The 23,014-nt window shown below is 40.7% G+C and overlaps 1 protein-coding gene across 1 annotated transcript in view; it reads left to right on the top strand.

Moving 5' to 3' along the window:
- The window catches only part of LOC150078672 (uncharacterized), a 292,422-nt gene that overhangs the window by 129,190 nt on the left and 140,218 nt on the right, over positions 1-23,014 (top strand). Inside the window, exon 4 of the mRNA XM_090382317.1 lies at positions 18,837-18,908. Within this exon, the coding sequence (XP_090238443.1) occupies positions 18,837-18,908 (72 nt within the window). The remainder of the gene's footprint in view (positions 1-18,836; positions 18,909-23,014) is intronic.

Here is a 23,014-nt window from a genome sequence, read left to right on the forward strand (position 1 = left end):
CATCAGTGGATAGTGACGTCCTTGGATTGGAGGCTTAAGTCGCTCTCAAGGAGCCTTCTGGCGCAGTGCAACGGCCTGTTGGACGGGAATCGAGGTGAATAAAGAAACCACGTCAAATGATGCCATGACAGAGTTATCAGGGATTGAAATGTCCTTAATGGTGTTAATGAATTCACTGCTGTTTTTAACGGTGTGAGATGTATTACCTATAAGAGGCGAGAGGAGGCTCGCGATGTGTTTGGACAGTTCATACGTTGGGGCACTGCAGCAAGACACTATAGGTCTGAGAGGAATACCCGGTTTATGATCTTTGGTAATCCGTAGAATTGTGGTAGTTGGCAGCCTAGTAGCACGCAGAAGATGGTGAGTCGCGGTCGGGATCTTCTTATCTTTAAGCCATGCGTGGACAAGTTTATTAACATTTGCTTCAGACGTTTCAAGACTTTAACGGGAGGATCAGGTAGAGGTTCATATACGTTAGGATCGAGTATATGGCCAAGGCTTTCTCTCGGTAGCTGATCGGTCCAGCACAACAGTCCGGCGCCTTTATCCGCAGGAAGTACAACGATGGAGTTGTCTTTTCTTATAGATGACAGGGCGGCACGTTGGCGGTGGTTGAGGTTTGAGCACGTTTTTCGAGTGTTGCGGAGGACTGCGGCAGTCTTGAATCGGATCTCGTTGGCAGTTTCTTCGGGAAGGTTGGTAATACTGGCTTCTATGCCCATAGCGAGCTGTGTGATGGGGAGGTTTCGATGGTATAACGGCGAATTTCATACCGTTTGATAAAACACTCAGCTGCTCGTTGGACAGTTGTTTGTTACTTAGATTCAAGACGAAAGAAGTCGTGTCGTCTGAACGAGTGTTCGTCTTTAAGGAGTTAGTTTCTATGCTCAAGTTTATGAACTTGCGCTGTTGGCGTAAACGGTAGGTATCCGAGGTCTGACTAGCCCGATGGCAGATGGTATGTATAAGGTTTGTAAATACAATAGGCGAGACCTTACCTTGTATATGTTGTAACAGTCTGGACTTGTTGTAGTCAGCGTTCCTGATTTCACGGTGGAGATGGGATATCCATAAATTTAACGTGCGCAGGCTGAAGTTAAAGCAGGCACGATCCATATGAGAGTTGTGGAACGGGGCTTTGTATCGGAACCCTTTAGGTATAATTCGATTGCTTTTGCATCTGTGGGCGAAGCGTAAATGTTGCCTGTAGCGAGCTATTGAGAGGAAGCACTTTTGCAACTGTGCACAATCGTTGTAGGTATTATGGCCATAAAGTGATCGAATAGTGACAAATGGGCCTGGAGTACTGGGGTCCATAGTTTAACAGATATTTATTTAAAGTATACCCAGTAAAATAAAATAAAATAAAATATTTCCAGAAGCTTTCGGAACTCGTGTCCCTTTCTCAACTGACAGAATTTTTGAATACATTACAAGCAAAGTGTGGCACGTTACTCATTCGTCATTGTTGTAGCACGGACGTGTGCTGCCTTGCGCCAGTGATCATCCATCAATAAAACGGTTGTCTCCAGGATTGGATGTATACGCATGCCTTTCTGGCGATTTAATGCCTTAGGGTTGTTCATTATGTTTAGTGACTCTAGCCATAGGCGGTGGCGAAAGTGTCGCGCGTGGTCCACTATCTCAAAGTCGCGCTTGGGGTCAAGATCGTGGTTGGTAGCCCAAAAATGTTCTGCAAGCGCGGACTGGTCAGTTTCGGCAAGCCGGATTGCTCTGTCGTGTTCCGTGAGGCGATCCTGGAGACGTCTCGATGTCTCACCTACGTAGCAACTGTTACAGGCCCTACAGGTGATACGGTACACTACATTGCTGCGTAAGACAGGTGTGACAGGGGTCTTCACACTGGAGACAAGTGAACGTAGGTTCCTACCTGGTAATTGTACACATTTGATGTTGTAACTTCTCAGGATCTTCGAGATACGTCCTGACACTCCTGGATAGTACGGAATGTAGGCGGATGATATGCCGACTTGCTTCGGAGGTCTTGGGTTGGAAGTAAGTTCTTGTGCCTGTAACAAGCATCTGTTTAGTACATGGGATGGATAACCGCATCTGGTTAAGTCCGCCTTCACACGGGAGATCTCGTTACGTCTAATTGTGTCGGTGCTGGAATGGCTCCAGGCCCTGGAGAACAGGGTGCGGGCAGTGCTATTGAGATGGCTTGGAGCGTGGCCGGACCCGTAGTTGGTGAATTGACCGCACCACATGGGTTTGCGGTATACTGAGGTCTCTAGATGTGGGCCTACGCGATGCACTAGCACGTCCAGAAACGGGAGCGAACCGTCCACCTCTGATTCTACGGTAAACTTGATGAAATTGGATAGAGAGTTGAGGTATTCTAGTAGTACCGTTTCAGAACCACGTGGTATTATGGTAAAAATATCGTCGACATATCTACACCACGTTGTAATAGGTGTAGGTGGGTTCTGGTGTATCTGCTTCTCCAGATCTTCCATGGCGATGTTAGCTACTACGGAACTGACAGGGGCACCCATAGCAGTGCCATGTACTTGTTTGTAGAGTGAGTCTTCAAAGGTGAAGATGCTGCTAGAGAGGCATAGGTTGAGGGCGGTACAGATGTCATCAGTGGATAGTGACGTCCTGGATTGGAGGCTTAAGTCGCTCTCAAGGAGCCTTCTGGCGCAGTGCACGGCCTGTTGGACGGGAATCGAGGTGAATAAAGAAACCACGTCAAATGATGCCATGACAGAGTTATCAGGGATTGAAATGTCCTTAATGGTGTTAATGAATTCACTGCTGTTTTTAACGGTGTGAGATGTATTACCTATAAGAGGCGAGAGGAGGCTCGCGATGTGTTTGGACAGTTCATACGTTGGGGCACTGCAGCAAGACACTATAGGTCTGAGAGGAATACCCGGTTTATGGATCTTTGGTAATCCGTAGAATTGTGGTAGTTGGCAGCCAGTAGCACGCAGAAGATGGTGAGTCGCGGTCGGGATCTTCTTATCTTTAAGCCATGCGTGGACAAGTTTATTAACATTTGCTTCCAGACGTTTCAAGACTTTAACGGGAGGATCAGGTAGAGGTTCATATACGTTAGGATCGAGTAATAGGGCCAAGGCTTTCTCTCGGTAGGCTGATCGGTCCAGCACAACAGTCCGGCGCCCTTTATCCGCAGGAAGTACAACGATGGAGTTGTCTTTTCTTATAGATGACAGGGCGGCACGTTGGCGGTGGTTGAGGTTTGAGCACGTTTTTCGAGTGTTGCGGAGGACTGCGGCAGTCTTGAATCGGATCTCGTTGGCAGTTTCTTCGGGAAGGTTGGTAATACTGGCTTCTATGCCCATAGCGAGCTGTGTGATGGGAGGTTTCGATGGTATAACGGCGAATTTCATACCGTTTGATAAAACACTCAGCTGCTCGTTGGACAGTTGTTTGTTACTTAGATTCAAGACGAAAGAAGTCGTGTCGTCTGAACGAGTGTTCGTCTTTAAGGAGTTAGTTTCTATGCTCAAGTTTATGAACTTGCGCTGTTGGCGTAAACGGTAGGTATCCGAGGTCTGACTAGCCCGATGGCAGATGGTATGTATAAGGTTTGTAAATACAATAGGCGAGACCTTACCTTGTATATGTTGTAACAGTCTGGACTTGTTGTAGTCAGCGTTCCTGATTTCACGGTGGAGATGGGATATCCATAAATTTAACGTGCGCAGGCTGAAGTTAAAGCAGGCACGATCCATATGAGAGTTGTGGAACGGGGCTTTGTATCGGAACCCTTTAGGTATAATTCGATTGCTTTTGCATCTGTGGGCGAAGCGTAAATGTTGCCTGTAGCGAGCTATTGAGAGGAAGCACTTTTGCAACTGTGCACAATCGTTGTAGGTATTATGGCCATAAAGTGATCGAATAGTGACAAATGGGCCTGGAGTACTGGGGTCCATAGTTTAACAGATATTTATTTAAAGTATACCCAGTAAAATAAAATAAAATAAAATATTTCCAGAAGCTTTCGGAACTCGTGTCCCTTTCTCAACTGACAGAATTTTTGAATACATTACAAGCAAAGTGTGGCACGTTACTCATTCGTCATTGTTGTAGCACGGACGTGTGCTGCCTTGCGCCAGTGATCATCCATCAATAAAACGGTTGTCTCCAGGATTGGATGTATACGCATGCCTTTCTGGCGATTTAATGCCTTAGGGTTGTTCATTATGTTTAGTGACTCTAGCCATAGGCGGTGGCGAAAGTGTCGCGCGTGGTCCACTATCTCAAAGTCGCGCTTGGGGTCAAGATCGTGGTTGGTAGCCCAAAAATGTTCTGCAAGCGCGGACTGGTCAGTTTCGGCAAGCCGGATTGCTCTGTCGTGTTCCGTGAGGCGATCCTGGAGACGTCTCGATGTCTCACCTACGTAGCAACTGTTACAGGCCCTACAGGTGATACGGTACACTACATTGCTGCGTAAGACAGGTGTGACAGGGGTCTTCACACTGGAGACAAGTGAACGTAGGTTCCTACCTGGTAATTGTACACATTTGATGTTGTAACTTCTCAGGATCTTCGAGATACGTCCTGACACTCCTGGATAGTACGGAATGTAGGCGGATGATATGCCGACTTGCTTCGGAGGTCTTGGGTTGGAAGTAAGTTCTTGTGCCTGTAACAAGCATCTGTTTAGTACATGGGATGGATAACCGCATCTGGTTAAGTCCGCCTTCACACGGGAGATCTCGTTACGTCTAATTGTGTCGGTGCTGGAATGGCTCCAGGCCCTGGAGAACAGGGTGCGGGCAGTGCTATTGAGATGGCTTGGAGTGTGGCCGGACCCGTAGTTGGTGAATTGACCGCACCACATGGGTTTGCGGTATACTGAGGTCTCTAGATGTGGGCCTACGCGATGCACTAGCACGTCCAGAAACGGGAGCGAACCGTCCACCTCTGATTCTACGGTAAACTTGATGAAATTGGATAGAGAGTTGAGGTATTCTAGTAGTACCGTTTCAGAACCACGTGGTATTATGGTAAAAATATCGTCGACATATCTACACCACGTTGTAATAGGTGTAGGTGGGTTCTGGTGTATCTGCTTCTCCAGATCTTCCATGGCGATGTTAGCTACTACGGAACTGACAGGGGCACCCATAGCAGTGCCATGTACTTGTTTGTAGAGTGAGTCTTCAAAGGTGAAGATGCTGCTAGAGAGGCATAGGTTGAGGGCGGTACAGATGTCATCAGTGGATAGTGACGTCCTGGATTGGAGGCTTAAGTCGCTCTCAAGGAGCCTTCTGGCGCAGTGCACGGCCTGTTGGACGGGAATCGAGGTGAATAAAGAAACCACGTCAAATGATGCCATGACAGAGTTATCAGGGATTGAAATGTCCTTAATGGTGTTAATGAATTCACTGCTGTTTTTAACGGTGTGAGATGTATTACCTATAAGAGGCGAGAGGAGGCTCGCGATGTGTTTGGACAGTTCATACGTTGGGGCACTGCAGCAAGACACTATAGGTCTGAGAGGAATACCCGGTTTATGGATCTTTGGTAATCCGTAGAATTGTGGTAGTTGGCAGCCAGTAGCACGCAGAAGATGGTGAGTCGCGGTCGGGATCTTCTTATCTTTAAGCCATGCGTGGACAAGTTTATTAACATTTGCTTCCAGACGTTTCAAGACTTTAACGGGAGGATCAGGTAGAGGTTCATATACGTTATTTTACTGGGTATACTTTAAATAAATATCTGTTAAACTATGGACCCCAGTACTCCAGGCCCATTTGTCACTATTCGATCACTTTATGGCCATAATACCTACAACGATTGTGCACAGTTGCAAAAGTGCTTCCTCTCAATAGCTCGCTACAGGCAACATTTACGCTTCGCCCACAGATGCAAAAGCAATCGAATTATACCTAAAGGGTTCCGATACAAAGCCCCGTTCCACAACTCTCATATGGATCGTGCCTGCTTTAACTTCAGCCTGCGCACGTTAAATTTATGGATATCCCATCTCCACCGTGAAATCAGGAACGCTGACTACAACAAGTCCAGACTGTTACAACATATACAAGGTAAGGTCTCGCCTATTGTATTTACAAACCTTATACATACCATCTGCCATCGGGCTAGTCAGACCTCGGATACCTACCGTTTACGCCAACAGCGCAAGTTCATAAACTTGAGCATAGAAACTAACTCCTTAAAGACGAACACTCGTTCAGACGACACGACTTCTTTCGTCTTGAATCTAAGTAACAAACAACTGTCCAACGAGCAGCTGAGTGTTTTATCAAACGGTATGAAATTCGCCGTTATACCATCGAAACCTCCCATCACACAGCTCGCTATGGGCATAGAAGCCAGTATTACCAACCTTCCCGAAGAAACTGCCAACGAGATCCGATTCAAGACTGCCGCAGTCCTCCGCAACACTCGAAAAACGTGCTCAAACCTCAACCACCGCCAACGTGCCGCCCTGTCATCTATAAGAAAAGACAACTCCATCGTTGTACTTCCTGCGGATAAAGGGCGCCGGACTGTTGTGCTGGACCGATCAGCCTACCGAGAGAAAGCCTTGGCCCTATTACTCGATCCTAACGTATATGAACCTCTACCTGATCCTCCCGTTAAAGTCTTGAAACGTCTGGAAGCAAATGTTAATAAACTTGTCCACGCATGGCTTAAAGATAAGAAGATCCCGACCGCGACTCACCATCTTCTGCGTGCTACTGGCTGCCAACTACCACAATTCTACGGATTACCAAAGATCCATAAACCGGGTATTCCTCTCAGACCTATAGTGTCTTGCTGCAGTGCCCCAACGTATGAACTGTCCAAACACATCGCGAGCCTCCTCTCGCCTCTTATAGGTAATACATCTCACACCGTTAAAAACAGCAGTGAATTCATTAACACCATTAAGGACATTTCAATCCCTGATAACTCTGTCATGGCATCATTTGACGTGGTTTCTTTATTCACCTCGATTCCCGTCCAACAGGCCGTGCACTGCGCCAGAAGGCTCCTTGAGAGCGACTTAAGCCTCCAATCCAGGACGTCACTATCCACTGATGACATCTGTACCGCCCTCAACCTATGCCTCTCTAGCAGCATCTTCACCTTTGAAGACTCACTCTACAAACAAGTACATGGCACTGCTATGGGTGCCCCTGTCAGTTCCGTAGTAGCTAACATCGCCATGGAAGATCTGGAGAAGCAGATACACCAGAACCCACCTACACCTATTACAACGTGGTGTAGATATGTCGACGATATTTTTACCATAATACCACGTGGTTCTGAAACGGTACTACTAGAATACCTCAACTCTCTATCCAATTTCATCAAGTTTACCGTAGAATCAGAGGTGGACGGTTCGCTCCCGTTTCTGGACGTGCTAGTGCATCGCGTAGGCCCACATCTAGAGACCTCAGTATACCGCAAACCCATGTGGTGCGGTCAATTCACCAACTACGGGTCCGGCCACGCTCCAAGCCATCTCAATAGCACTGCCCGCACCCTGTTCTCCAGGGCCTGGAGCCATTCCAGCACCGACACAATTAGACGTAACGAGATCTCCCGTGTGAAGGCGGACTTAACCAGATGCGGTTATCCATCCCATGTACTAAACAGATGCTTGTTACAGGCACAAGAACTTACTTCCAACCCAAGACCTCCGAAGCAAGTCGGCATATCATCCGCCTACATTCCGTACTATCCAGGAGTGTCAGGACGTATCTCGAAGATCCTGAGAAGTTACAACATCAAATGTGTACAATTACCAGGTAGGAACCTACGTTCACTTGTCTCCAGTGTGAAGACCCCTGTCACACCTGTCTTACGCAGCAATGTAGTGTACCGTATCACCTGTAGGGCCTGTAACAGTTGCTACGTAGGTGAGACATCGAGACGTCTCCAGGATCGCCTCACGGAACACGACAGAGCAATCCGGCTTGCCGAAACTGACCAGTCCGCGCTTGCAGAACATTTTTGGGCTACCAACCACGATCTTGACCCCAAGCGCGACTTTGAGATAGTGGACCACGCGCGACACTTTCGCCACCGCCTATGGCTAGAGTCACTAAACATAATGAACAACCCTAAGGCATTAAATCGCCAGAAAGGCATGCGTATACATCCAATCCTGGAGACAACCGTTTTATTGATGGATGATCACTGGCGCAAGGCAGCACACGTCCGTGCTACAACAATGACGAATGAGTAACGTGCCACACTTTGCTTGTAATGTATTCAAAAAAAATTCTGTCAGTTGAGAAAGGGACACGAGTTCCGAAAGCTTCTGGAAATATTTTATTTTATTTTATTTTACTGGGTATACTTTAAATAAATATCTGTTGAAATAAGTTAATTGAATGAATTCGGAATTGTTAAAATTTGCTCAAGGAAGTAGAAGTGCACTACCTCGTCCCATTTGAAAAATTGAAATTTAAAATAATATGAAATAAGCAAGGCCAATAGTCACACGAGCGACTTTCGAATTAAACGTCATCAATTGGCAGTGATAAGAAAGAAGGAAACCTTGTATTTAAAGGATTTCTGTGTTCCCATAATGCATTTTGCGCATGTGGGAATTTTATATGCGTAAGATCCCAGATTGGGGAGAGGTTGGTAGGTAGTTTCATATTTAGGACGTTAAGTTTAGTATTATGGCGACACCATTCTATGACAAGTGCTTCGTGTTGGAAGATTTTGTAACTAGATCTTAATTTAATAAATGTAATGGCCGAATTAACTAGTGGGGGGGGGTGGGTTGTGGTTGTGAGATTGTACATGTTGTGTAAGTTCGGTGCTGGTTTGATTAGTTCTGAAGTTGTTGTAGTGGTAATAAGCACATGTATTGGAAGTTTTCATGGAACCATATTTTGTGGTAGTGCTCCCGATGTAGCATGCATTACAACCGGATTGGCATTTAATTAAACATATGTTATTGATGTCGCTTATTGGATATTTGTGTGTCTCTTTATATCTATTAAAAATAGAAATACACAGAAAACCTTAAAAACCTCAATCAGATCATTCCACAGATGCCTAGTTTCCAGATACTGCAATTTGCAGAAATGAGTCCTTTCATAGTAAGAGCATCCCTTTGTTCTCACCAATCTCGTTGCCCTTCTCTGCACCTGTTCCAGCAGATCTACATCCTTCCAAAAATGAGGCTTCCAGACTTGTATTCAGTACTTAAGATGCAGTCTGACAATTGCCTTGTACAATAGGGTAAATACCTCCTTATCCCTGCTAGCAAAATTCATGTATATCATTGGCAAAACTCTATGAGCTGTCCTTGCAGCCTGTCTGCACTGTACTGCCCAGAGAACTTTATATCTGACTGAGTAATAACACCCCCCCCATCCATAGGGTTTTTCATTTTCCACTCCTGAAGGTAGCTTCACACAGTTGGTATGATAATCTAGGATTATTACTACTCATATGCATTACCTTGTATTTGTCAATGTTAAACTTCAATTGCCATTTCTCATCCCATCTTATTAATTTTTCTAGATCTTGTTGCAGTAGCATATCTTGATAAAGGCCCTCCGTAGCCTAGTGGTCAGTAGCGGGAGTGTAGTAGCACACACTCTTTGAGTAGATCAGGGTTCAAGCCCCTAACTGCTAAATACAGTCAATCTGCCAATCGGCACTGGACCAGCTTGGCAGATTATGGTCCATTTCATTCAACATGAATTGTTCGGGAGGCTTCCATCCTGCAGTGGATTGATAACGGCTTCTGCTTACCTTACCTTGATTAATTACTGTCAACAACCTTCATATATCATCTGCAAACTTAGACATTAACCCTGATGTACCTTCATCAGTTTCATTAATAAATATAAAAAACATCAATATGCTAAGCATTGAATTGAACCCCGAGGTAGTCCATTAATAACCACTCTGACTTCTCCCACTTAACCAACCCTTTATCCAGAGCAGTAACTTATCCTTAATGCCACACTGCTCCAACAGTCTTGTATGTGCAGTGGTGTTGAAAGCTTTCCAGAAATCCAAGTATATAATATCAAAATTATTTTTTGCATCCTATTCTTTTGTTACTTCATCATAGTATCCAAGCTGATTTTGTCAGACGAGATCACCCTTTAGCAAATCCATGCTGTGACTGAAGTATATCTGCACTCCTGTCTAGATGGTCTGCATCACCTTTGTAACCAGTGATTCCATTATTTTCCTTGAAACAGAAGTTAAGCTAACAAGGCTGTAATTATATATGTTGCCCTTTGCTCCCCCTTTATGAATTGGAATATATTTGCACATCTCTAGCCCAAAGGGTTCTCCCCTGAATCCAAAAATTTTCTTGTAATTGTGTAGGTTTACTTTCCTTTTTTGCTGCCTCTCTTAGTATAATTTGTTAGATCCCATCCACCTAAGGTGCATTTTTATGTTTAGTTTCAACAATTTCTCTTCCATTTTTCTCTCAGTTATCACAATATCCCAAAATTTCCTTGTTAGAATTTGATAAACATCTGGCATCCCCTTCCCTAATCCTAATGTGTGAATGTAGATGCAAAATACTTACTCAGTTTGTCTGAAACTTGAGCAGAATCATCAGTTGCACCATTGATATCAAGGGGGACCAACGTGATTTTTCCCCCTTCCTTCTAGAAGTCTGCTGTTTTTCTTTGCATCATTTGCCAAAGACTTCTCATAATCTGCCTTAGCTTGCCCAACCTTCTTTGACTTTTTTTCAGGCTAGTTTATATCTGCCATATATATTCTGTGATAGTTTATATGCATCCCATGCATTTTTCTTCTCTGCCACGAGTCTCATTAGTTCATCTGACATCCACTTAGGCCCAAACCTTTAACAATATTTCTTAGCTAGTATGAAAAGCCTAGTAGCTTCCAAGATTAATTCTTTGAATGCCTCCCATTTAGAATTTGCTATTGGTAACATCATCCGTTGGTCCTGCTGTATAGAATTTAAAAACTGTCTGAGACCACTGTAGTCACCTTTACGAATTTGACAGACTAGGACAGGCCTTGTTGAGAACGTGACATTGATCATTGGTATAGTTCCCCCAAAGAAGTGAAAGTACTTGTTATCAAATCAAAAGTTATTATATGTGTTTTCCATAAATATTTTTAATGTTTTTGGTTGAATATTTTGTGGTGTTATACTAATTTAGTTTTACCTAGTTTTTTTTTTTAAAATAAACTAGGTAAAACTAAATATATCTAACTAAATATTTCATCAACTAAATATTTCGTGTATCTTTTTCTCCTGTATTGTATTAATTATATCTTATACCTTACTTATGACAGAGCATACTTGTTATAGATGGCAACAAGTATTAACATTGACTTAAATTAATTGCATAATGGACTAATGTGGACTAATGTTATTAGTGGAGTTCCTCAGGGTTCAGTGTTGGGTCCGTTGTTGTTTTCGGTGTTTATGAATGATATTGATGATGGTATATCAAGTTTAATGTCCAAGTTTGAGATGATACAAAGGTTGGCAGGGTTGTTAAGGACACTACTGACGCTATGCTGCTGCAACAGGATCTGGAAAGGTTGAACAGATGGGCTGAGAGGTGGCAAATGAAGTTTAACATTGACAAATGTAAAGTACTACATATGGGAAACAGGAACCCCAGAGCAACGTATCAACTCTGCGGTACTACACTGACAGTGGTGGAGAATGAAAAGGACCTGGGGGTAATTGTGCAGGCAGATATGAACTTCTCTGAGCAGTGCAGACGAGCTGCAAGAGTAGCTCATGGTGTCTTGTCAGTGATATATACAGGAATTTTTCTAGCAGGGATAAGGAGGTGATTATTCCCTTGTATAAGGCAATGGTTAGGCCACATCTTGAGTACTGTATACAGGTCTGGAGGCCTCATTTCAAGAAGGATGTAGAGCTGCTGGAACGGGTACAGAGAAGGGCAACAAGATTAGTGAATGGAACAAAGGGTTGCTCTTACGAAGAAAGGCTTAAGTTTTGCAAATTACAGAGTCTGGAGACTAGGCACCGGCGAGGTGATCTGATAGAGGTGTATAAGGCTTTGAATGGTTTGAGCATGCTCAATGCCAATGGGATTCTTCCTCTTGCTCAGAATAATCACCTCAGAGGGCATAAATTCAAATTGAGGAAGGACGGATGTCGGATAGATGTGCGGAAATTTGCCTTTGGCCAGCGGGTGGTTGGTTGGTGGAACCGACTTCCATCACTTGTTGTTGAAGTTGATAGCCTAAACAAATTTAAGGCTCAACTGGACAGGTATTTCGAACGAACGGAGGGGTGAAATGGGAGTGGTGTGTTTTTTTTTTTTTTTTGGGTGATGCTGAATAAGCTTGCTTTCTTGCATCATATGCCTCTACTAATGCTAATGCTAATAAGTGTACCTTCTAACGTGAAAATATGTATTCTAAATTGTGCTAACTTTAAAATACATGAACTTGTATTTTGCATTTAGGCCTCCTGAACTTTGAACAACCATGGGATAAGATTAGGATAAATGGAATGAGGAATAAAGGATTTATATTACGTTCTTAGCGTTTTTTCACCAACCTTTCATGGAGTAAAATAAAATTAAAATAAAATAAAACAAAACAAATCTTGATAACTATATTTACAATAACCTGTATTTACAAAATTAATATACGTATTACAATATTAAAAGTATTAAAACACAAGATTAAAATGCATTAAAATATACTAAGTTAAAAGCGATAAAATCCCGTAGCTTTCAAAGGCTCCAGCCTTCTTCTTCAGCAGTACAGCAGGCCCCCGTTATAATGCGGTTTGCTTTACGCTGATTCGCTATAACGCTGTTCTTATATTATAACCCGTATCTGACTATAACGCTGTCACAGATCACTATAACGCTCTTTTACAGATTACATTTTTGACAAATTTAACGAAATCGTTTCATTTGATGGAGTCGATAGCTTGAAAATGAATAGCAAAACAGCATTAAAACGTTTCCCACGCCAACTTGAGGAATTTTCCCACGCTCAGTGAAATTTTCTCGCACGCTAATTTAATTGCAGTACAGTGACTTGTTACGTAGTTCCGAGATCAACATTTTAAAAAATGATCGAATATATTGCTTGTAATATTTGGGTTATATGCATTTATCCGAAGTCTAGTCATCACTCAGTACAGTATTAGACATCGTGCGTAACGGAAAGTTTACTTGAACATTGTATCATAATTAATTCAACCAACGCAGTTATATTTTCGAAGAGCTAATAATGACCGACAGGAATGAAAAAGCAACAACGTCTGGGCGCAGTACGAAGACTATAAATGTAAGAAAAAGACTGAATTTGAAAATTAAATTAGACGTTTTGAAGCGAATCGATTCCGGTCAACGACAAGCGGATGTGTGCCATAATTTAGGACTTGCAAGTTTAACTTTAAGAACAATTATAAAAAATTAATTTTATCAGCGGCAAAGATAGCTGTTCCACTGCAAGAAACTAAGACGGCTATTAGGATTGAAATGGAAAGACTAATTTTATTGAAGATAATATTCCAATGCAGAAGTCAGTTAAGTTAAATATTTAAAAAAAAAAAAGAGAGAGAGAGAAAGAGATTAGCCAATATGATGATCTGAAGAAAACTCGCATAAAAAAAAAAAAAAAAAAAAAAAATGTGGAACCATTTAAAACTGGTAAGGGCTGGTAGAATATATTTAAAACCCAGGGAGAAGCCGCTAGTGCAGATCAAGGAGCCGAAACTTTCAAAAAAGAACTTGTTAAAATTATTGAAGAGGGGTATTATGTGTTATATTTCTCAACAAGTTTTTAACACAGATGAAGCGGGACTTTTGTGGAAACGAATGCCTAAAAGAAGTTTCATATTGAAAGAACAAAAAATATGCCAAATTTCAAAGCGGCGAAGGATCAGTTGACTTTATTGTTGGGTGGTAACGCTGCGGGCCATTTAAAATTAATACCCCTTTTAGTTTATTTGGAAGAGGGCCAAAGTTCAACTCAAAATCCACACATTTTTCATGATTAAATTCATCCATTAAATTAAATCAATTAAATTCATTATTTTAATTGTCATTTTAAGTTTACTTTTGATACGCAAGTAGTTACAACATAATTATACGTATGTAATGCAGAATATTTTATATGTGCAAATATTTGAATATTAAATATTTTGACCGACATTTGTGCATCTTTTCATTACCGTTTATTGTTGATTAGGAAATATCCTATGGCACCGACCGCAGCTCACAAATACATATGTTACCTTATGGGAAAGTGGCGCTCACTTAGCGCGGATTCACTTAGCGCTCTGTTTTTCCGGAACGAATGATCAGCGTTAAGCGGGGGTCACCTGTACTCTCTATTATTCAGTACCCCTTTAAATATCAGCAGGGTAATGGTAGGCATCACGTTTCCATTCTCACGTGTTCCGCTCTCTTGCATTGTGGAACCGGAAGTGGCTCGAACGGAAGTCGTACGGAACCGTTCATCCTTTTTTAGGATAATAGTCTCTAAAAGGGGGTGAATCCGTACACCCCTATCCCTATTAATGTTGGTTGTAGAGCTGATCCGCAAACTCTCGAGCCACTTACGGTCCCAGAAGTGGCTCGAGAGTTTGCGGATCAGCTCTACAACCAACATTAATAGGGATAGGGGTGTACGGATTCACCCCCTTTTAGAGACTATTATCCTAAAAAAAGATGAACGGTTCCGTACGACTTCCGTTCGAGCCACTTCCGGTTCCACAATGCAAGAGAGCGGAACACGTGAGAATGGAAACATGTGATGCCTACCATTACCCTGCTGATATTTAAAGGGGTACTGAATAATAGAGAATACTGCTGAAGAAGAAGGCTGGAGCCTTTGAAAGCTACGGGATTTTATCGCTTTTAACTTAGTATATTTTAATGCATTTTAATCTTGTGTTTTAATACTTTTAATATTGTAATACGTATATTAATTTTGTAAATACAGGTTATTGTAAATATAGTTATCAAGATTTGTTTTGTTTTATTTTATTTTAATTTTATTTTACTCCATGAAAGGTTGGTGAAAAAACGCTAAGAACGTAATATGAATATACCCAACCTCAGAGGCCTATTTGAGGAATAAAGGATTTTATTGTTGTGTAAATGGTTTTGACAATGTTGATGAGAGGAAGTGTTGGGTTGGATTCAGGAGGTTTAAAACTAATCTAACCCAAGGACATTGACAAAGGAAGTTTACAGTACAATTTCAGGAATTCGAATATTATAAAATGATGTGATGGTTATATATTACATAATAGAAATTAAACCAAAAAAAAAAGTTACAAAGAAAATTTTAAACTTAATGTACATTTATTTAATGGTCTTCTTCCTTAAAGAGCATTTTAATGTCTTTTTTTATTTATTGCACGGGAGGAGAATATGTCTGGTTCAGTAGTATTAAAGAACTTGAAAGTCCTTGAAAAACTGATGAACAAAGTGGTCTGTAGAATGATTCTAGTCTAAATAATTTATATTCTTTTAAAGGTGTAGGTGACCAAAATAATTAACACATTGACTCACCCAATCCATTCAGTGGATTGGGTGAGTCAATGTGTCTAATAATAATTTAAGGAAGGTTAAATCTAACACTAATTCCCTATATTTTAGCAGTGACTTTGAAATGACAACATTATTTTATATATTTTAATTAAGTAGTAGGTTTTCTGTAACACAAAGTGAATTAAAATTTTTGAAAGTGTTCTGCAAGATTTATGAGAAATAATGATGTTATTATTATTAGCTATATGGTGCAAGGAAGCCTGAGGCTTATGCTGTACCAGCAAAAAAAAAAATTCCCGTGTTACCCTGAGAGAGAGAGAGAGAGAGAGAGAGAGAGAGAGAGAGAGAGAGAGAGAGAGAATGATGATATCCACCAAGAAAGAGAAGAATTATGATATTTCTAGTAATTTCTGTTCTGAGTACCATCTCTAGTTCTATTATCTTCTCAGTTCCTTTCCTTTTCTTGTCTTGTTTGGTTAAAATTCTTTTAATTTTGATTCTGATTGCTTATTTGTTGTATGGCCATTTTCAGTCTACAGGAGAAAGGTTTTGGGATTGTAGACACCCTCCCCCCAACACACATGCACACAGTATTATCTGTTATTAGTTACCTACATCTGTTCTATACCCGTATCAGAAGTTTCATTAATTTTTTGAATACCAGTATTTCACTTATTTGTTCATCAACTTTTGTGAGAATTAGTTGCTTTCTAGATGAATCTCAATTTTTAGGGAGGAATACATATATTTTTTCTTTAAATGGTTCATTGATACTCTATATTTCTTGCAATTGTATTACATGCTTTATGTAAATCATTGAGAAAAACACTAATAAACCACAAGAACAAAGTGTAATTTAACTTTTTAAACATAATGTAGAATTTATTCTGCATTATTGTTTACAAAGTGAACCAATTTGTTGTAGAGGAGTTTCAGCTGTGGGGAGTCAATTCTCATTTGTCCAAATGATTCAGTTGTGCAATATGAGCCTTGTCAGTTGCTAGTCATTCGTGGGTTTTATCTAATCTTTGATTTACAGATGTTAGCAAAATCTGTCCTACTTACATTTCTTTTGCATACTGTTTCAGACCATGTGTTCATAATTCCAGTTTTCTGATTCTAGTCCCTACAGCTTCTAACACAACAATGCAGAGTGTTGTGGGAAAGACTTTGCAACAATGCAAAACCTTGTTGCATTGTTGCAAAGCCTCTCCCAACTTCACAGTTGGAACAGCATACTCAGATAAATAAGCATTCTCCAGACATCCACTGCAACGAACATGTTCATCAGGCTTTTGGCTCCTGTCATTTAGTATGTTGAGTGTATTGTTGAAACAAATTCATCTAACAGTTGATCATGCTTATAGGCCAAAATATTTGCATATTTCGTAATCACAATTTCTGCAGTCAGAAGTTTGTTCCATGATTTTTGGTATGACTAGTGCACGCACACACACTCTGTTCAAACACCTGAACTACATCTACACCTGAGCTATCAAACTACATTGTACAGATACTCCCTAGCTTATGTAATACTCACTTATGGAAATTCGACATTTTGTAAGTTTTTGCCAGCTAGTGCAAACTTAAAAAAAAAAAAAAAAAAAAATCGTGGAAATGTATTTTGCATCCCATAGGAATAAATGGAGATATTGTGCAAATATTGTAATGTGAACCCAATAACACTGTGAACCCAAGACCTCGGAAGTTTTCTCTATATAACTAAGTTATTTATCTCTCTAAAAGGTCATTTTTATAATAGAAATTTCACTACACTTTCATCATTATCATATGTTCCGTTATTATAAGAATCAATTTTGAATGCCTTTGTGATATTTTTCTAAAACACATTTCTGGAGGTCACTGCCATAAAACAATTTGCACTTGCCGGTTTATCGGGATTTTCTATTAGTGCAATCTATTATAAATGGGTAGTAAACTTGATTTTATTGCATTTGTGATAATACTGATAATTGGAATTCTGTGGGTTTTTACATTATGGTATTATGGTGAAATGAGTTTCCCTTTTTTTATATGATTGAAATCTTCAATCATATAAAAAACATAAATGAATTTTCAGAATCTTCTCTTCATTCCTATTTGCTTATTACAATGGTGAAGGGAAAGGGACCAACAGAAAATGCAAGTGCTGGCAGTGCTAGGAAATAACAAAATTGATTTAGAAATGAGGATGAAAATGATTAAGTATGAAGCAGGACAAAATTTGTCATCTATTGCACAGAATTAGGTCTCTCTGCTTCAACAGTGAATACTATTTTAAGGGACAGTGCGTGTATAAAAGAATATGTTAAAGGATCAATGCATTTTAAGATCAAAAGTGATCAAAAACAGTGTTCAGATGCTATATCAAAGATGGAAAAGCTATTAATAATATGGATGGAAAATCAGATTCAAAAGCAAGTGCCCCAAATCCAATGGCGCCTCCGTAGCCAGGTGGGCAGGAGCAGTAGTGTGTAGCACATGCTTCTTGATTCGACTGGGGTTCGAGCCCATGACCACCAAATACGGAGGATGTGGAAAGGTCAGGGAATGGCCATCGCATATCCCTGGAGCAATATGGCCTTAGTTGCTAATGCTCTAAAAAAAAAAAAAAACCAAACAAACTTCCCCGAGTCAAATGGCCATTCAAGTAAAAGCAAAAAATATTTATGAAGATATTAAGGATAAGTATGGCTAACCCCAAGCCAAGTTCATGGAAATGAAACTAGTGGTTTAATAGGTTCAAGCCAAACATCGCACTGGTTTCCAAAACATTAAAGTATGTGGTGAAGTCGCCAGTGCCGATTCTGCAGCTGCAGGAAAATTTTGTGATGTGTTGGAAAAAAGCTCCACAGCCCTCACCCTCACCTTCAACTTCTGCAGTGGCGTGCTTATCAGCTGGCGAGTTAATTCTTGCAACAATGCTCAAAAGGTAAAACTTGCTGACATTATGCCTGTCTCCGCTTTCTTTTTTAATTTTATAATTTTGAAAATTTTTTTAATTTTTCCTGCACATAAGATAAAAAAAAAATTGAATGAATAATTCTATTTACTTGTTCGTGGAACATTTCTTTTTTACTTCAGTCAAATTCAGCATGCATAGTTGCTAGTACTGCATAAGCATTTTGGGAAATTCTAACTTAAGTAGAGTTCCGCGGAATGCAACCCTTACGTAAGTCAGGGAGTGGCTGTGTGTGTGTGTGTGTGTGTGTGTGTGTGTGTGTGTGTGTGTGTGTGTGTGTGTGTGTGTGTGTGTGTGTGTGTATATATATATATACCATCATGGCAATTCCTCAAATTCTAACATAAAGATATTAAAATAATGATATTTATATCCAATTGTATTTTTTATTTTAGGTAATTTGGTCAAATGGAAAGCAAGCTGAGGTTCAGAAAACATACAAGGAAATTAGCAATTTTCATAGAAGGGTAAAAGTTTTTCATATTGATTTTGAAATTGGATTTTTTAGGTTGTAGTTATAATAAGTGAATTATTTGAATTAGGAGGCTCTTAGAATATTATCAGTTATTGAATTAGTGAACTAGGTTTCACACTTCAGGTTAGATATAGTGAATTGAAATATGGTTTGACTTTAATTAGTTGCATTTATTGATGTTTAATTATTTTTTTTTTTTTCTAGGAATTCTCTGAGAGTTCTGTACAGGGTGTCTGAAAAAATTGGGAACCATATGGGAAATACTTTATTTACAAAATAATTTATTCACATGTCCACATTTTGTGTTGAAATATGTTTGCAGTCAAAACTTCATGTTGTTTTGAACTCCTCACAATGAGCCTGCTGTATGGATTTGGAGACTTCTCCAGTTTGTTGTTAGAGAATTTATATAAGAAATTTTCACCCTATGAACTTGTGACTTATGTAGCTCCACAATATAAAGTCAGATTTAAATCTGGTGATCCATATGCCCATTCTGATCTTTTCTGCCCCTCTTAATCCATCATCCTGGAAATGTTTCATATAGCCAGTAATGAACTGGGAATGCATAGTGGAGTGGAGTGTGCTGTCTTGCATGAACCATTCTGTTTTACCTCCAAGGATATCAAGCTGTGGTATCAGTTTATTAGTAATCAGACTATTAGTAACCCTGGGTATAACCCCCATGTACAAGACCTGAAATATGGCACATAGCATACTGGAGGTGATTACCCAGGTGTGATCCAACCTAAGCAGGGGTCGAGGCATGGAACGCACACCATGCGGAATAATGCCACCCCTCTGTTACCAGGCAATACTAGATGATAGATGACTCATCAGCTGGTGCAATACCACAACTTTGCTCATTGGAGGCTGAAGTAGTGGAACCCATGTTTAATCTCCAGACAAAGCTCTTACACCTTCCCCCCCATCCATCTCTTCCATTATGCAGTATAATTGATGTCTTTTGAGGTTATGATGGACACCATGGCATGATCCAATCTTCTTTACATTTGAGGTTACAGCTGTAGTATGGTGTTTGCAGGCTGGCCACTAGATAGTCCACCAGAACTGAACCAATTGGTAACTCTTTAGGAGGCTTGTAGATCAGCTAGTGTATAATCTTGCTGCATCTACTTTGCCAGATAGTGACTAGAGGGATTCTGAGTGGTGTGTGTGTGTGTGTGTGGTCCGTGTTTTGTCAGTGAGCTGGGTATATTCTTACCATGTGTACTCCATATCCAAAAATTTCGTTTCTTCTTAAAGCATGTCCTCCCCACCTTTATTACTACTGAATACATCATGAATTGCAAACTAATTCACATGGAACCATCTGGTCGAGATGTTGAGGCTTTTGCAATTACTAATGACCTCGCAGAGATTGTTAATTTACTTACCGGAATACCAGCCAATCCTAACGACTGAGCCAACAAGCTCGAACTTTTTCTCACAAACAACCATTCTAAGTACATGGTTGAGGTTGAATGTCCTCTAAGCACCTCAGAATACAAATTGGCGACGGTCTCTTTTCCTTTTGGCGATTCTCAACCTCACGTTGTTTGGCATTATAAGAATGCAAAATTGGATGTTCTGCAAGATTTCTTTTCTTTTTCTTGATCGGATTACTGTTTCAAATCTTATGTCAACATTTGCTCAGATCATTAGCATTAGCATTAGTAGAGGCACTTGATGCAAGAAAGCAAGCTTATGCAGCATCAGCCAAAAAAAAAAAAAAAAAAAAAACCCACTTCCACTTCACCCCTCTGTTCGTTCAAAATACCTGTCCAGCTGAGCCTTAAACTTATTTAGGCTGTCAACCTCCACCACAAGGGATGGAAGTCTGTTCCACCAACCAACCACCCGCTGGCTAAAAGCAAATTTCCGCACATCTATCCTACATCTGTCTTTCCTCAATTTAAATTTATGCCCTCTCAGGTGATTTTTCTGAGCTAGAGGAAGAATCCCATCAGCATTGAGCATGCTTAAACCATTCAAGGCTTTATACACCTCTATCAGATCACCTCGCTGGTGCCTAGTCTCCAGACACTGTAATTTGCAAAACTTAAGCCTTTCTTCGTAAGAGCACCCCTTTGTTCCATTCACTAATCTTGTTGCCCTTCTCTGTACTCGTTCCAGCAGCTCTACATCCTTCTTGAAATGAGGCCTCCAGACCTGTATACAGTACTCTAGGTGTGGCCTGACCATTGCCTTGTACAATGGAATAATCACCTCCTTATCCCTGCTGAAAAAATTCCTGTATATCATTGACAATACTCCATGAGCTACTCTTGCAGCCCGTCTGCACTGCTCAGAGAACTTCATATCTGCCTGCACAACCACCCCCGAGTCCCTTTCATTCTCTACCACTGTCAGTGTAGTACCACAGAGTTGATACGTTGCTCTGGGGTTGCTGTTTCCCATATGTAGTACTTTACATTTGTCAATGTTAAACTTCATTTGCCACCTCTCAGCCCATCTGCTCAACCTTTCCAGATCCTGTTGCAGCAGCATAGTGTCAGTAGTGTCCTTGACAACCCTGCCAACCTTTGTATCATCTGCAAACTTAGACATTAAGCTTGATATACCATCATCAATATCATTTATAAATACAGAAAACAATAATGGACCCAACACTGAGCCCTGAGGGGCTCCACTAATAACATTAGTCCACGATGAGCAGTGTCCATTGATTACCACTCTGTCTTCTCCCCCTCAACCACCCCTTTATCCATGGCAGCAATTTGCCTCCAATGTCACACTGCTCCAATTTGTATAGCAGTCTTCCATGTGCAACAGTATCAAAAGCCTTTCTAAGATCCAAGTATATAATATCAAAGTTATTCCCTGCATCCAGTTCTTTTGTGACTGCATCATAGTATCCAATCAAGTTGGTCAGGCAAGACTTCCCCTTAACAAAACCATGCTGTGTCTGAGCTATAACTGAAGTCTTGTCTAAATGATCCTGCAGTGCTTCTTTAACCAGTGCCTCCATTAATTTTCTTGGAACAGAAGTTAAGCTCACAGGTCTATAATTACTTGTGTCAGCCTTTGATCCTCCTTTGTGAATTGGGGTCACATTTGCACATTTCCAGTCTATGGGTACCTCCCCTGAGTCCAAGTAAGCTCTCATAATTATGGCTAAGGGTTTGCTTACTTCCTTTGCTGCCTCCTTTAATATAACTGGATAGATCCCATCCACCCCGGGTGCCTTTCTTGTGTTTATCTTCAACAGTTTCTCCTCCACTTTACTCCCAGTTATTTCAAGATTCTGTAGCTTACTGCTAGAGTTGAATACACCTCTGGCATTCCCCTTGCTGAATAACTCCTCATGTGTGAATGTCGATGCAAAATATTCATTTAGTTTGTTAGCTACCTGAGCAGGATCATCAACAGTTGACCCATCAATATCAAGTGGACCAATCTGATTCATCCCCTTCCTTCTAGAGTTTACATAAGTAAAGAACTCTTTGCTGTTTTTCTTTGCATCCCTTGCCAAGGATTTCTCGTAATCTGCCTTCGCCTGCCTAACCTCCTTTGTAACTTGGTTGCATATCAACTTGTATCTATCATAGGCTTCTGTGTCGTGTGTTAATTTGTAAGTATCCCATGCATTTTTCTTCTCTGCCATATGCCTCATTAGTTCATCTGACATCCATTTTGGCCTAAACCTTGAACAATATTTCTTAGTTGGTATGTAAAGCCTAGTAGCTTCCAAGATAATTTCTTTGAATGCTTCCCATTTTGAATTTGCTGTTGGTAACATCATCAGTTGGTCCCACTGTATAGAATTTAAATACTGTCTCAGTCCATCGTAGTCGCCTTCACGGAAGCAATAACCCTTCCCTTTACCCCTAATGGTAGTTACCTCTTTGAGTAAATCCCACTTCAGCACACTATGATCACTGCCACCTAGTGGTTCATTTATCTGCAGATTCTTAATGCATGAAGAATCACTGCTGATAATCAAATCAAGAGTATTACTCCCTCTAGTTGCCTCACGAACATGCTGATGTAGAAAACAATCATCCAATAAATCCACAAAAGCCCTGCTAGTGTGTGAGTAACAAGCCCCCAAATTCCAGTCAATATCTGGGAAAT

This window comes from Mastigoproctus giganteus, chromosome 10, assembly GCF_048544385.1.
Source record: "Mastigoproctus giganteus isolate SK-2022 chromosome 10, ASM4854438v1, whole genome shotgun sequence".
In the NCBI taxonomy this organism is placed as follows: Eukaryota; Metazoa; Arthropoda; class Arachnida; order Uropygi; family Thelyphonidae; genus Mastigoproctus; species Mastigoproctus giganteus.